Source organism: Ochotona curzoniae, unplaced genomic scaffold (genome assembly GCF_017591425.1).
Source record: "Ochotona curzoniae isolate NIBS_2020 unplaced genomic scaffold, NIBS_Ocur_1.0 contig_291, whole genome shotgun sequence".
NCBI lineage: Eukaryota > Metazoa > Chordata > Mammalia > Lagomorpha > Ochotonidae > Ochotona > Ochotona curzoniae.
In genome coordinates, this window is record NW_024465649.1 from 5,400,698 (window position 1) to 5,414,547 (window position 13,850).

General features: G+C 38.1%; 1 protein-coding gene across 1 annotated transcript in view; it reads right to left on the reverse strand.

Annotated features, from left to right (window-relative positions):
• Positions 1–13,850, reverse strand: part of PATJ (PATJ crumbs cell polarity complex component) — a 338,320-nt gene that overhangs the window by 249,870 nt on the left and 74,600 nt on the right. Inside the window, exon 17 of the mRNA XM_040978446.1 lies at positions 8,728–8,859. Within this exon, the coding sequence (XP_040834380.1) occupies positions 8,728–8,859 (132 nt within the window). The remainder of the gene's footprint in view (positions 1–8,727; positions 8,860–13,850) is intronic.

Consider the following 13,850-nt stretch of genomic DNA (forward strand, 5'->3'; position numbering starts at 1 on the left):
AAAAATAAATAAATCTTAAAAAAAAAAACCCTACCATATAAGAACCATCCGGCAAACAAGCATTTGCTGCCAGCTTGCTATTCTCTTTTGCCCCCAATAAATACAATGGTGTTTTTGTTTTGTTTTGTTTTTTGTTTTTTGCCAAATTCGTATTCCAGAGCCATGAAATTCCCGCAAAGTTCAACATCAGGCCTGACTTAAGATCTGTGAGACCTCCTGCTAACTTCGTCCCCCTGCAGCTGCCTCAGTAAGGCAAGCTTTTGATCTGCACTATCTGGATTTCAAGCTGATATACACACAGCCTCTTTGATCTCTTATTAAGTGGCTTCTGGTCTCCTGATGCCTTTAGTCTTGCTGCACTGAGGTTTTTGGAAGCCAGTCGTCATCCTGAGCACACTACAAACTCCACACACCAGGAGTGGGGCTCTCTTCATTCACCCACCTCGCAGGCTTGAAAAGCAATATTTAAGCCATGAGAAAATTTCCCCAGTAGCCACAATCAATCCACTCCATGAACACACTACTAAGAATTATTTTTCAAATGAAGCAGCTTAAAATGATTTGAAGGGTACAGAACTTTCCCATTGAGGGAAGGCTAGCAAATCCTCTGTGAAAAGAAATCTTCAGCCCAGGCAACACCCAAGCTTACAGTACTTTGATGTTAACAAAAATAAATGTGGATAGGAATCAGGGATGGGCAAAAAGTAGCCTTGATAAGTTCCCCTGAGTTCTGTTAAGCAAAAAAGAAAAAAAAAAAAAAAAAGAAGAAGACATTTAAACACAGCTGTGAGGTTTATTCAACAGTGAGCTCGATGATGCATTTGCAGGGCTATGGATACTGTCAGTCGTAGCAGACTGCCTGAATTTTGCTCAGTGCTAAGATCTTACATGGGTGAATTAGACCTAAAGAGTTAAATATATATATACACCAGTGACCATGTTGAGCATTAAAGTCAAACTGTATAATAACTTGAATAGAAATAAGTATCTTCTGTATATTTCAGGTCCTGGAAATAGTACAGCTTTGCACTTGACTTTTAATGCTATTACTGTATATACAACTATACATTAAAATCATATAAAATAGATGCCATTTGCTGCATTCTCTGAGTTAGTTAAGATAAGCATTAAGATAGTGGACTACTGTGTTCACTCAGAATCCCAACTTTCTTAGAAAATTAAAATCCAAATGCCTCCATCCCTTTTGAAAGCTCAATTTTCTGACAAACAAGACTGAAACTGATGGGGGAAAAAAGAATAAACTTTTAAATACCAACACCATACTGTGAATATAAATACTTTATGCACTCTTAGCTACAAAGACAAAAAGGTTAATTACTGCCACCTATGAAGTTTAAACAAAACTGATGGTTATATATTGCTATCGTTTAATCTGTTCATATCTTAAAAACCATTAGTAAATTCATGAATTATGTACCTGTTTGTACTATTTTCCAGCAGAATTATTTGAATATAGAAATGTCTCTACTTAAGAAAGCATCAATTTTAAATGGTCTTAATATTTATGAGTCTCACAAACGGTTATTATGTTCAACCAAAATGTATCAAAATTTAAAACATACTCATTTTATGAGCAACTCCATTTACAGAAACTTCTCACAAGATATATCCTCACTTTTATATAAAAGAATGTGTCAAAGATATACACTTCAGTCTTGCTTAAAATATTCAAATAGGTACAGAAGGTTGGTTGTCCAATAAATTTAACCAGTAAACTTATTGTACAATCACAATAAAATATTATGCAGCCATTAAAAAGAATTGGATGGCTCTATAAATAACAATATGAAAGAACATACAATTCAAAAGAGGCAAAGCAGTTATAGCATCTATGACACATCCCATTCATGCATCAAAGCATAAACATTAAACAACAAAAACTATTACTTATATAGGTAACAAAAAACTCTGGTAGAACAAACAAGAGAAATCAGTATCTTTTGCCTGGAGTGAGCAATTATGGTGATGAGTAGATTTCTTTGTCATAGGATATCTCTACGCGCCTCTGTATTTTATGCCATGTCAATGGTGCTGAGAAAATCATTCTACTGCATATTATTTTTAAAACAAAGCCAGTTTTACGACACCAACGTGAAATATAAAAACCTTCCTACAACTTTTAAAAACTTAAGCAGGGGCATGTGAGGTGGCAAATCAGGCCTCTGCCTGCGTCCTGACTGCTACACTTGTGAGCCAGCTCCCTGTTAATGAGCCGAGGAAGGCAGCAGCAGATGACCCATGAGCTTGGGCCCCTGCATCCACTCTGGAGGTTCAGAAGGAGCTCCTGGCTTTGGCTTGGCCCAGCCTTGGTCGCTGAGGTCATTTGGGGAATAAAACAGTGAATGCAAGATTTTCTCTCTCAGTATGTCTTTCTCTCTCCTCTCTGTAAGCTGACTTTTAAATAAATAAAAAAATAAAACCTCACACTTAAGTTTTTCTTACAAGTACAATAAAATAATTCAGCATATCACTTTCAAAACTCAGCAATAACACATTTAATATATATACTATTTTGAGTTAAGAACAATTAATTGCCCATTTTTATAGAGAGGAATTTTTAATTTTTTTTGGAATCATCTCGCGCTTTGGTCTTTCAAATGTGTGAAGCATTACTCACAGTGTTCACATATGAATCACCTCTCAAAAGCTGTGCTACGAAGCTTTCTATTTTTACCTCTCTCAGTGTGTGAGACAAATCCAGAGTCTTTCAGAAATATGTGCTTTGGCAAAAACGGAGCCAGTCGGGAAGGGAGAGAAATGAGGAACTGGACGTGGGAAGGAGGAGAATTATTGGTTAATAAATTTTCCCTCTAAATCATTGAAATTTAAAAGTACCAGGATAGTGATATTATGGCTAATGTTCAAAAATTGGCTAATGTCAAACATTTCCAGTGAATTATAATCATGAGGGGTTATTCAAAGTTCAGTATAAATCAAAACACCAGAAAACACCCACTTGCCATGTTTAATTTATAAGGTCAACTGAAGGTAAAATCCATACAATTTAAAATTTTTTCAAGCTTTTTGGTAGAAATTAAAAATTATAACTCACACTATTTAGTAATTGATTCATTATTGAACATTCACCCATAACAAATTACTTACCAGTTCAAAATTCTTAAGTTTGTGGTTATTTTCTTCTCAAGCAATAAACACTAGCTCTTATGCAACAGATATAAGCACACTACACTAATTAATTTTTAATATTTACCAAACATTCATGTAAGCATTAAAAAATGAGAATATTACCTAACAGCTCGGTCTTTAAGACAAGAAGTTTTTTGTAAGCTGGAAAAACAGGAAGATCTACTGTAATAAATTTACTATAGGGATGCTCTGTAATAAAATGCATATGGAAACACTATTCACAAAGCAGGGAGCTAAAAGACTAAAACCTGAGTATGGAAGCTTACAGTAAAATTTCTCTCCCACCATATACTGGTGCATGAGCTTGGCCCAATTATTTAACTTCTCAGAGCCCGAGTTTCATCACTTCTAGAGTGAAGACAATCACAGCACCTATTTTACGTGGCTCTGGGGAATAAATGCGTAAGTTAATTATACAACGATAAACCCTCAATAAATTTTACCTATTACTGTATTTTTGTCAGTGTTAGTATGATTACTAGTAATATTCCACAGAGATACATTCTGAGGAATAAATGTATAGAAATACTGGGAAAGTAAGACAAAATTAACTAAGATACAATGTGACAGCCTCACCTGGAACCTGGTTAAGAAATTACATCCTAAAACTTAGAATTGAATTTCTGAAGTCCTGCTCCCTGGAAGCTGAGTATATTGTCAAGTCACAGAGTATATACAGTATCGTTTCCAATGACACAGCCTGTGAGGCAGGATGTCTCACACACACACACACACACACAGAGAACAGCGAATCTCTGAATGTGGTGCACATTCAAGTCAGGATTTTTCAGAAATAACTATATAGAGTGGTAATGCCTTGAGAAGCTAAAACGTCTTTATTTTTGACACATTGCTCTTTCAAGACAGTAAAAGCACCTGATGTTCCCAGGGTGTTTCCAGGCTTTCGTTCTCATTTCAGGGAGAAATATCATCACCAGCCACCCTGCACTAGCCCAGACCCTTCCTCAAAAACAATACCTGCCTAGGCAGACGGCTCACAGAGTATTCAAAAATTCGCTTCATTTTGACAAAGATCACTGCCTCGGCAGGGGCTTACTCCCTAGCACCGTAACATGCAACCTGTGTTGCTGCATATTTCTGAACTGTACCTGAGTACACCTGTGCCTACTCCCACACACCAAAACAAGATCATCCCCTCTTACAAATTTATCTCCCCCTAAAATAAAGGACTCCCATTTCCCTAACTCAAGGAGTCAAAATTTGGGGAATTATTCTCCACAGTCTCCTTCTCTGCTGTAATTAACTACTCCTCCTGATACATACCTTAGAGCTCACAGGGAAGCAAGCACACAACTCTGAGCAAGTAACACCCTGGCCTACCCGAGACTAACACACATCCCACCTCTGCTCAAACCACAACCAATAAAAGCTACTCCTATTTTACCCCAAAATCCAGGCAAGAGACTTACGAACTAAATTGCACTAGCTGTCTTACCAGCTGCTTTGTTTGACCTTTGCCCTATATGAACTGAAATGACTTTCTTGAGAAGAAATTTCCACACTTGGCTCTTTGGCCGTCTGACTCAATTGCAGCACTCAATATCAAACTCAGCTATGTGTTACATAAAGGGCATACTTATTTTCTCTGTTCAGCAACACAATTTACATCAATATTCAGCATGACCAGCTCATTATTCCAGGGAGTCCTTCAAGACCCTTCCTCTGTCAGCTCATTTTAAAGTTCAGTCCAATTTATGAAAAAAGAAAAAAGAAACCTCTGGCAATTACCCATAATTGAACAATTCACATATGGATCATCAAAGGCTGGCTACATTTTAAGGTGCAATTTTACAATTAAATTTAAACTCAGAAAGGCATCTACTTCTTAATTTTTCTAATCTTACAACATTTAAAATGGCTAGATTACAAAAATACTATGATAAAAGGGTCACCTTGGCAGAGAGAATCAAAAATTTTTATCTTTATTTTCCAATTAGATGATTATTAATACCTTTCCACAAGGCATTGCTTATTTCCTCATACACATGAAGTCACTTAACGTATACACTCGTTTGAGCTAGACTTTATTATCCCTGCCTACAGATGCAAATGCTACATAAGCACCAGTGAAACAGAAGTTTCAAATTTTGTCAGACCATCAACAAGTTCATATCATTCTATGTAACTCCCTGAAGTGCAGAGTGGCTACATGAAATTAATACAGAAAACTCAGGCTGGGGCCTGGTGCGATGGCTCAATGGTTAGATCCTCACCTTGCACATGCCAGGATGCCATATGGACACCAGTTCATGTCCCAGTTGCTCCACTTCCTGCCCAGCTCTCTGCTTGTGGCCTGGGAAAGCAGTGGAGGATGGCCCAAAACTTTGGGACCCTGCACCCATATGCGAGACCTGAAAGAAGCCTCGAGTTCCTGGCTTCAGATCTGCTCAGCTCTGGCCTTTGCAGCCATTTGGGGAGTGAACCAGCAGAAGGTAGATCATTCTCTCTGCATCTCCTTCTCTTTCTGTAAATCTGCCTTTCTGATAAAAATCAGCAAATCCTTATTAAAAGAGAAAAAAAGTTCAGTTTTCCAGGCTAGTGCTATGGCTCAGCGAGTTCACCCACCATCTCCATCAGCCGCATCCCACATGTGTACCTATTCAAGTCAAAGTTGTACCACTCCCTGGGAAAGCAAGGTTAGATGGCTTGAGTTCCTGGGCTCCTGCCACCCCTATGGGAGACGCTGGTGGTGTTATCAGGCTTTTGGCTTCAGCCTGGACTAGCCTGGCTTTTACACATTTGAAGAATGAACTGCTGAAAGGAACATCTTTGTCTTTCTCTGTAACTCTGCTTTTCAACTTAAAAAAAAAAATGTTCAAAACCAAATCAAACTTGAAATTCTTCAATACTGCTAACTCAGGTCCTTTAACACCTGCAGAATACTGTTATTCAGTATTACTGGAGTTCTTCAACTCCTCTAGTACTGTCTTCCTGTAGATAAAAGCTTTCTACCCTATCTCTTAATTCAATACACTTAGACTGAAGAACAGGACTATCTCGGCCCTATTCAGCTACCCAATAAATTTATATGAAGCGTATTAAATAACAGCCAAGAATGTGGCCCTTCTTAGCTTTTGCTAAACCTTTACCTGGCCTTGCAGAAAATATTTTTGAACTTTACAATTTATTACCTAATTACAATAAGGATGGTTTAATCAATTAATTAATTAATTTACCCCAAGTCAAAATTTAAATTATGTTTATCTGTCATCTAAATGTCACAGCATATAACCATTTCATACAACCCTGAAAAACTGCAAAATTGTGCTGTTTACAGCTGTGAGGACATTTACATCTGACTTACAAAAAATATCCGATTTAACATCAAATGCTTTTTCCTTCCAAACTTCAGCTACAAAGTAAATTAGGAGAGCCCTTCATTGGAATGAAAAATATTAGGAAATTAACTATGCTCCAGTAACTTTTTGAGAAACACAAAAGAAAAAAAGGAGTTTTAATAATGTTTTTACACTGCAGGTTCCATGGTCTGCCATGGAGTGCAAGCCAGGTTTTGGCAGTGAAAATGTGGGCAAACAGAAAGGCTAAGGTGGACTACGTCAGTCAGTGGATTCATTGTGCTGAGAATGGCGAGACTGGCAGCAGTTCATAACTGCTGAATTATCAAAACTGCTTGAGCAGGACCCTCCGAGCATGCCCCACATCAGGGACCTGGGATGGTTGGAAGGCTAGGTGGGGCTTCTCCCTTTATCTCCCCCTTCACGCCAGATACAGGAAAAAAAAAAAGCAATAATGTGGAAACAGTACTCTTACCCACTTTCTTGTAGCCCTTGACCCTTTGTGCCCTAATCAACTATGTAAAGATTGCAAAAATAAAGAAAAAATAACAATAATTTTTTGCACTGAAGTTAATTCATTCATGTAGAAAAAAATGCCAGTATATATGCTCATGACAACAAAGAAAATGAAAGAAAGAAAACTTTATAATTTGAAGTAATGAAAATTTCCATAAGGCAAAAGAGGTTCCAATGTAAATCAATGAGAATGCAGTGAAGAAACAACTCCAGTTAGGGACTGAGTAGTTTTAAAACTGTTATTCTTAGACTTGATAAGGGGATTTTCCTGTTAACTAGAGAATAAATTAAGAACAATCAAATTTTTCTTTCCATTTTTTCTAAAATTTTATTTTTAAGTTATAAAACATTTTATTGCTTTATTAATATAAGAATGAAAATATTAAAACTTACAGATATCATTTAAAGTCTAAGTGCAACCATTATGATAAATGTATGTATTATATATGAACACAGATATTTATAAATTCCTGATAATCGAAATGTGGTTAAGTACCCAAGCGCACATCCAAAAGGTCTTTTCTAAATTTAAACCTAGTGATTAAAAATAGTTAACAAGCTAAAGCTGAATCTATGTTTTCAATTCCAGTTAACGTCAGCTAATCTGAGTTTCATTTAATCATTCTACAAGTACTAATCAACTACCTCCTGTGTGTTAGCTAACAAGGTTATAATACAGAGAAATAAACAGAGTTCCTGCCATTTCTTTTCTAAACTCTAACATTTTTCCAGAACCTTACAGTACTGACATTTATTGATAAAAATATTTCCCAAAATATTCATTTGGAATCAACAGGTCCTAAAATCAATAATATTCCAAAGAGTTCTAATAACAGAGAGAGCTATCTGGCACAGAAAAACAACAGCAAAAATGAAATAGACTTAATCTATTTCAGTAATCGTAAATCACACTGCCAAAAAATATGGAATCTAATGTTCTTAACGTAATGTCCAAAGCATTTTTCCTTTAATCTGTTCGTGACTGCCTTATTGTATTAAAGAACGGATTTTATGTGCTTTGATAGAATCTTGCTTTATCAAACCAAAATATGTCCAGGCAGCAGTATTCAAATATGTCTCTTAAAAATGCAGAGATTTTTTTAGCCAACAATTGCGATTCTCCCCAAATAGTCAAAGGTCTAAAAAAAAAAAATACAGTAACTGGGAAACTGGGAAACACAGATGTCCTATTATGTGACCTTTCACACTCCTCGGGTGTAGCCTAATAATAACTGCAGCACAGATAAATAAATCACATATTTATTCACATGCATAATTTCATCAGAAACGTTTCTATTGACTTAAGTTCATTAAAATTTGAAGGCAAGAAAACTAAAACCGTTCACATGAAGGGAGAGAACAGGGAAAGACTCTACCGGGCTTCTTGGTGTGGTAATGATGGCACTATTCCATGGGTACGCCTAGGATGGATACACTGTGAAACTTACCAATTAGGCTGTATTACAAAGCTCATGTAATTCTAGTCTCTAAAAGCATCTATGTATATAAAACTACTGCCTACTGTCTAGTTATTATATCATCCACCATTTTATTCACTGAGAGCTACTTTTCACTTTTCAAGGAACAATTGAGAATTTAACACCTCATCTTTGGGATTCAACTTTAAGTCGCTAAGTATTTTAATCACCACTTCTTCAGATAACTTTGAGTTAATCCAATCATTAAAAACAAAATAAAATTTGACTGCTTCTATATGTTTTTATACCTGGTAATCCAAAATGCTGAATCCCAAACCTTTGTGATCTTTCAACAGCTCTACAATCTTGACTTCAGTAGACCATAGTGCTAATTCACCATCATCATCCTCTTCAACATTGACATCTGTATTGTGGTCAACCTAAAACACCAAAGAAGATAAATGCTTCAAAACAACATCTTTCAATTCTGAAAAGAATGAACATTTATCAGGAGTCTCACAGCCTCCTTTCAAACTGAGAATTCACTTCCCATGCATAGTTTTCAGTTTTAATCTTTTTAAAAGGGGCATGCACTAGGGCGCACACACACTTTAGAGTAACACCTCATGAAAATTCAAACACAAATGCAGATTGCTCAGACAGATTTCTTTAAAAAAATGTAAAGTACCCACTTCATTCAACGTATTAACACTGACCTCTTATACTTCAATGAGTTCTGTCATCCCATTAGAAGCATAAAAGGAAAAATATACAATTTCAGTAAAAATGAAACGCCATAGAAAGTAGAACCATAAAGGATGCTTAAGCAGGAAATACTTGCATTCATAATTACAGAGACAGAAAGAAAAATGCCTAAACAAAGACCAGATTAGAAGAGAGATCCTTTCTATTGGCTCATGGAGGTTTCGAAGAAAAGCTTTACCCCTACGCCGTCAAAAAAATGGGGAAAAAGTCAATGGCCACCAATAATTATGAAAACACATAAAAACCAGGCCTGGTGCAGCTAGGTCCTCACCTTGCACATGCCATGATCCCATATGGGCGCTGGTTCTAGTCCTGGCAGCCCCACTTCCTATCCAGCTCCCTAACTGTAGCCTAGGAAAGCAATTGAGGACGGCCCAAAGCCTTGGGATCCTGCACTGGCATGGGAGACCTGAAAGAAATTCCTGGCTCCTGGCTTCAGATCAGTGCAGCACCAGCCATTGCAGTCACTTGGGGAGTAAATCAATGGATGGAAGTTCTTCCTCTCTGTCTCTCCTCCTCTCTGTATATCTGACTTTCCAATAAACACATAAATAAATAAATAAAACTTTAAAAAACAGATAAAAACTATTATACTGAAGCAATGAAATTGCAGCACTGCGAAAACAGGTCAGCAAGACTGACCAGCTCGACAGCCTTAGCTACTTTCCTTATTTCCAACCACAAAGATCCTTTCCTTGCATACTCCCTCTAGTCCCGTCACAAAGAAGAGCAACTGATAAACAGACTCACAGGACACTCAACAACATGACAGCTATTTCAAAAAACAAAATGAAACTTTTACACTGTTTTTAACAATGTATTGTTTTTCTATGATTTATTTTATCCTCTCCCGAATATCCTAAATATCTATCTGAAGCTCAAGAATTCTTTTCTTTGTAGTTTTTCTTTTTTTTTTTTTTTTTGATTTGTTTATTTTATTGGCCAGATTTGCAGAGAAAAGGAGAGACACAGAGAAGGATCTTCCGTCTGCTAGCTCACTTTCCAACCGGCCGCAGAACTGCGCCAATTTGAAGCCACAGGAGCCAAAAGCCTTTCAGGTCTCATATGTGGGTGCAGGGTACCAAGACTTTGGGCTCTCCTCCACTGCTTTCCCTGGCCAGAGTCAGGGAGCTGTATGGGAAGTGGAGCAGCTGGAACACAAACTGGTGCCCCTTTGGGATCAAGGAGCACGCAAGGCAAGGACTTTAGCCAGTAGGCCACCGTGTTGGGCCCTATTTATAGTCTTTTAAAAAATTCATGAGAGCCTGGTGACATGGCATAACGGCTAAAGTCCTCACCTTGAAAGCCCAGGATCCCATATGGGTGCTGGTTCTAATCCCAGCAGCTCCACTTTCTATCCAGCTCCCTGCTTATGGCCTGGGAAAGCTGTCGAGGATGGCCCAAAGCCTTGGGACTCTGTACCCCTGTGGAAGACCTAGAAGAAGCTCCTGGCTCCTGGCTTTGGATCGGCGCAGCACCGGCAGTTGCACTCACTTGAGGAGTAAATCATTGGCCGGAAGATCTTCCTCTCTGTCTCTCCTTCTCTCTGTATATCTGCCTTTCCAATAAAAATAAAATAAATCCTTTTAAAAAATTAATGAAAGATACAAATGATATAAAAACTTTGTATGAATGTCCAGCTTTTTTTTTTTATAAAATTACTTTTTTAATATAAAGATTTACTGATTTATTTGACAGGTAAAGTGACAGAGAGAAGGGAGTGGAGAGACAGAGAGAAAAAGAGATCTTCCACCTTCTAATGCCCAACTCAAACAGTCGCAATAGCTGGGGTCGGGCAATGCTGATGTCAGGAACCCAGAACTCTACCTGCGTTTCCCACGTAAGTGGCAGGGGCGAGCAGAAGGGGCCCAAGCTCCTGGGCCTTCCCCCACTGTTTTCCCAGGCACATTAGCTGGGAGCTGGACAGAAAACAGCAAATGGAACTGAAGCAGTTGCTCTCACATGACAGCACAAGTGGCAGCTCACCAATTTGTATCTCAACAATGGTCACACATTTTTATCTTTTTATTTCATTTTCTGTGAGCTTTCTGACGTTCCCTCATAAAGTTTCAACAGCCAAAAAAAACTATACCTGATTTCTAGGGTGTAATGGCGTAGAAACTCAAATTATGTAGTATCTTGCTTATTCAATTAATAATTGTTCACTGCACTAATGTGTCATTTACCTGTGTTTATTAAGAAGAAATTTCAGGAGAAAAATAAAGCTACAGACTTGTTATGGATTTCTTTTGGCCTGTCTCCCCCGCAAAAATCATAGAGATGTTTAGGGTCCAATGAGCAATGGATGGAGGTAATGCCTGGATTGTACTGTGCTGGCCAGGCAGTGGGGTTTGCGGGTGGTCACTAGACGCCTGGAGACACGCCCTCAGGGTCATCAGGGCCTGTCAATAGGCCTGATTACTTGAGTTCAGGTTCTGAGAGACAGTTCTCTCGGCTTCCTGGCCCACAATGTGGTCACTACTCAACAACCGCCATGGTGAGCTTCCACCAGCCAGAGGCTGCATTGCTCGGAACCCTAACCTCCAAACCATAGGCTGAAATCTTTTCTGTCCCAAAAAACTCCCCTTGGGCATTTCAGATGAAAAAAGCAGTAATATGCAAAACTAAACAGTTCTTTCGTTTAGAACTTGTCTTTTCATTTTGAAATTTTATCAACACAACTTGAACATAAATTCAGATAACATGTGGGATGAAAAGAACAGAAATTAAGAGTTAGTGTGTACCTAAGGCAGGGATCCTTTCAGAAATTTCAAACTAAATTCTTCTGGAACCCCAAAGAACTCAACTGTCCAGCTCATTAGGACTTGCTGTCCATCTATTCTTCACCCAATTAAATGCTAAGAAGTCTGAGTTGGTAAAAGAATCTTATAAACTGGTGGCTAGATCCTGGACATCTTATACATATTCAGCTAGCCATACTTTAGCCTTGCCAGCCGAGAAAGAGCCCTCGCGTCTGGAACTTGAAGCAGTTACAAGCAGTACTACTTAATCATCGACACTAGTAAGCAAACAACAAGAAAATCTATCTTGAAGCTTCTTCACAACTATGAAGAAGGCCTGAATGAAGCTCCAGGCTCCTGGCTTCAAATCACCCCAACTCAGGGTACTTGCAGCCATTTGGGGAGTGAACCAGCAGATGCAAGATTTCTGTTTCTCTCTGTAAATCTGCCTTTCAGTTAAAAGAAATAAACCTTTAAAAAAATTTTATCTTTTAATTAAAAGCAAAGTTTCAATGACTAGTAAAATACTAGTTCTGACTGATGTTCTTCTAAAGAATTAAATACACTGATTAATTAGTGTTACAAATTTTGGTTGCGTTGCCTAAACAGACAGGGTATAGGAACATAAAATGGTATCAGAATAAACAAAAAAGAGACAGATGGAAAAGAGAGCCAGGGCTTTAAGAATCCACATACAATTATTAAACTCAGGTTTATAGAAATTTCAATCCATCCACATTGCATAAGATATTAGATTCCAACCTGAAATATATCACTTTGATGCAATCAATTCTACATAACTCCTGTTTGTACAGAATGGAAAGCAATCAACTAATGGGCAGCAAGGCTGACACTGAGCATAATTCAGAGCTGCTGTTTCCCATTGTGGTAACGCATGACTGATGGGAGCACAGAGTCAGCAGTCCCGGCTGGTGATTTACACACCCTGTGAGATCCGATTAAAGGGATTTTTATCAACCCTCAGAAAAAAGCCACCGTCCACATTCCACTTTTGTAAGGATAGTCACAAAATGTGGCATTTGCTACCTTCCCTTGAAATGTAACTGTACAAAAGCTAAATACTAAAAAAGTCTGTCAATCACGGATCAAAATGGATTAATCCTTTGTTATAAGCCCACTATGATAAAGAAAATAATTTAAAGATACAGTCTCAGACCCAAAGGAGCTGACAGACTTGCTGGACAGACAAGTAGGTAGGCTGAAGTTTCTGTGACTGGACTCGCCAGTGCCTTAACCAATCAGAAAGCAAGCGCAAGTGTTCACCGAGAACTCCTCGCATGCAGGCATCACGCAGAGAACCCTGCACACATCTCTCCATCTCTTCTCACAAAAACTCACGAGGTGCTTCAGTGAGAGAAGTGTCACCATTTTTCAGAGGACAAAATGAAAAGAAAGTCAAATGACTTGCTCCGCAATTCACACATCTTAGAGGAATGCTCAGTGTCCAAACATCCTGAAATCTAGAATTGAGGTAAAAGGGAAGATCCCAGGGACCTACATGGGATTTAATGGAATTATAATTGAAAAGTTATCATCTAAAAGAGAAGACATTTGGCACAACAGTTAAGATGCCTCTTGTGATGACCACATTCTGTATCATAGTGTTTGGCTGGTTTTTTTTTCCCCTAAATATTTATAAGACTCTGAAAAATGGAAGTCCATTAGATGTTGCACACAGCAACATCTTAAACGTATTAAAATGAACTGAGTTGAACTAGAAGCCAACAGTACAAGTCCAAGCAATCACTGAAAACAGAAACAAACCAAAAAAAGGTTCCTTAAAATCAAAATGCATGCATGTCAATGTTGTTAGTGTTGCAAAGACAGGTCAGTTTTATGTCATTAAATGAAAAGTGACAATCTGGGGCCCGGCACGGTGGCGCAAGTGGTTGGGGTCCTCGCCT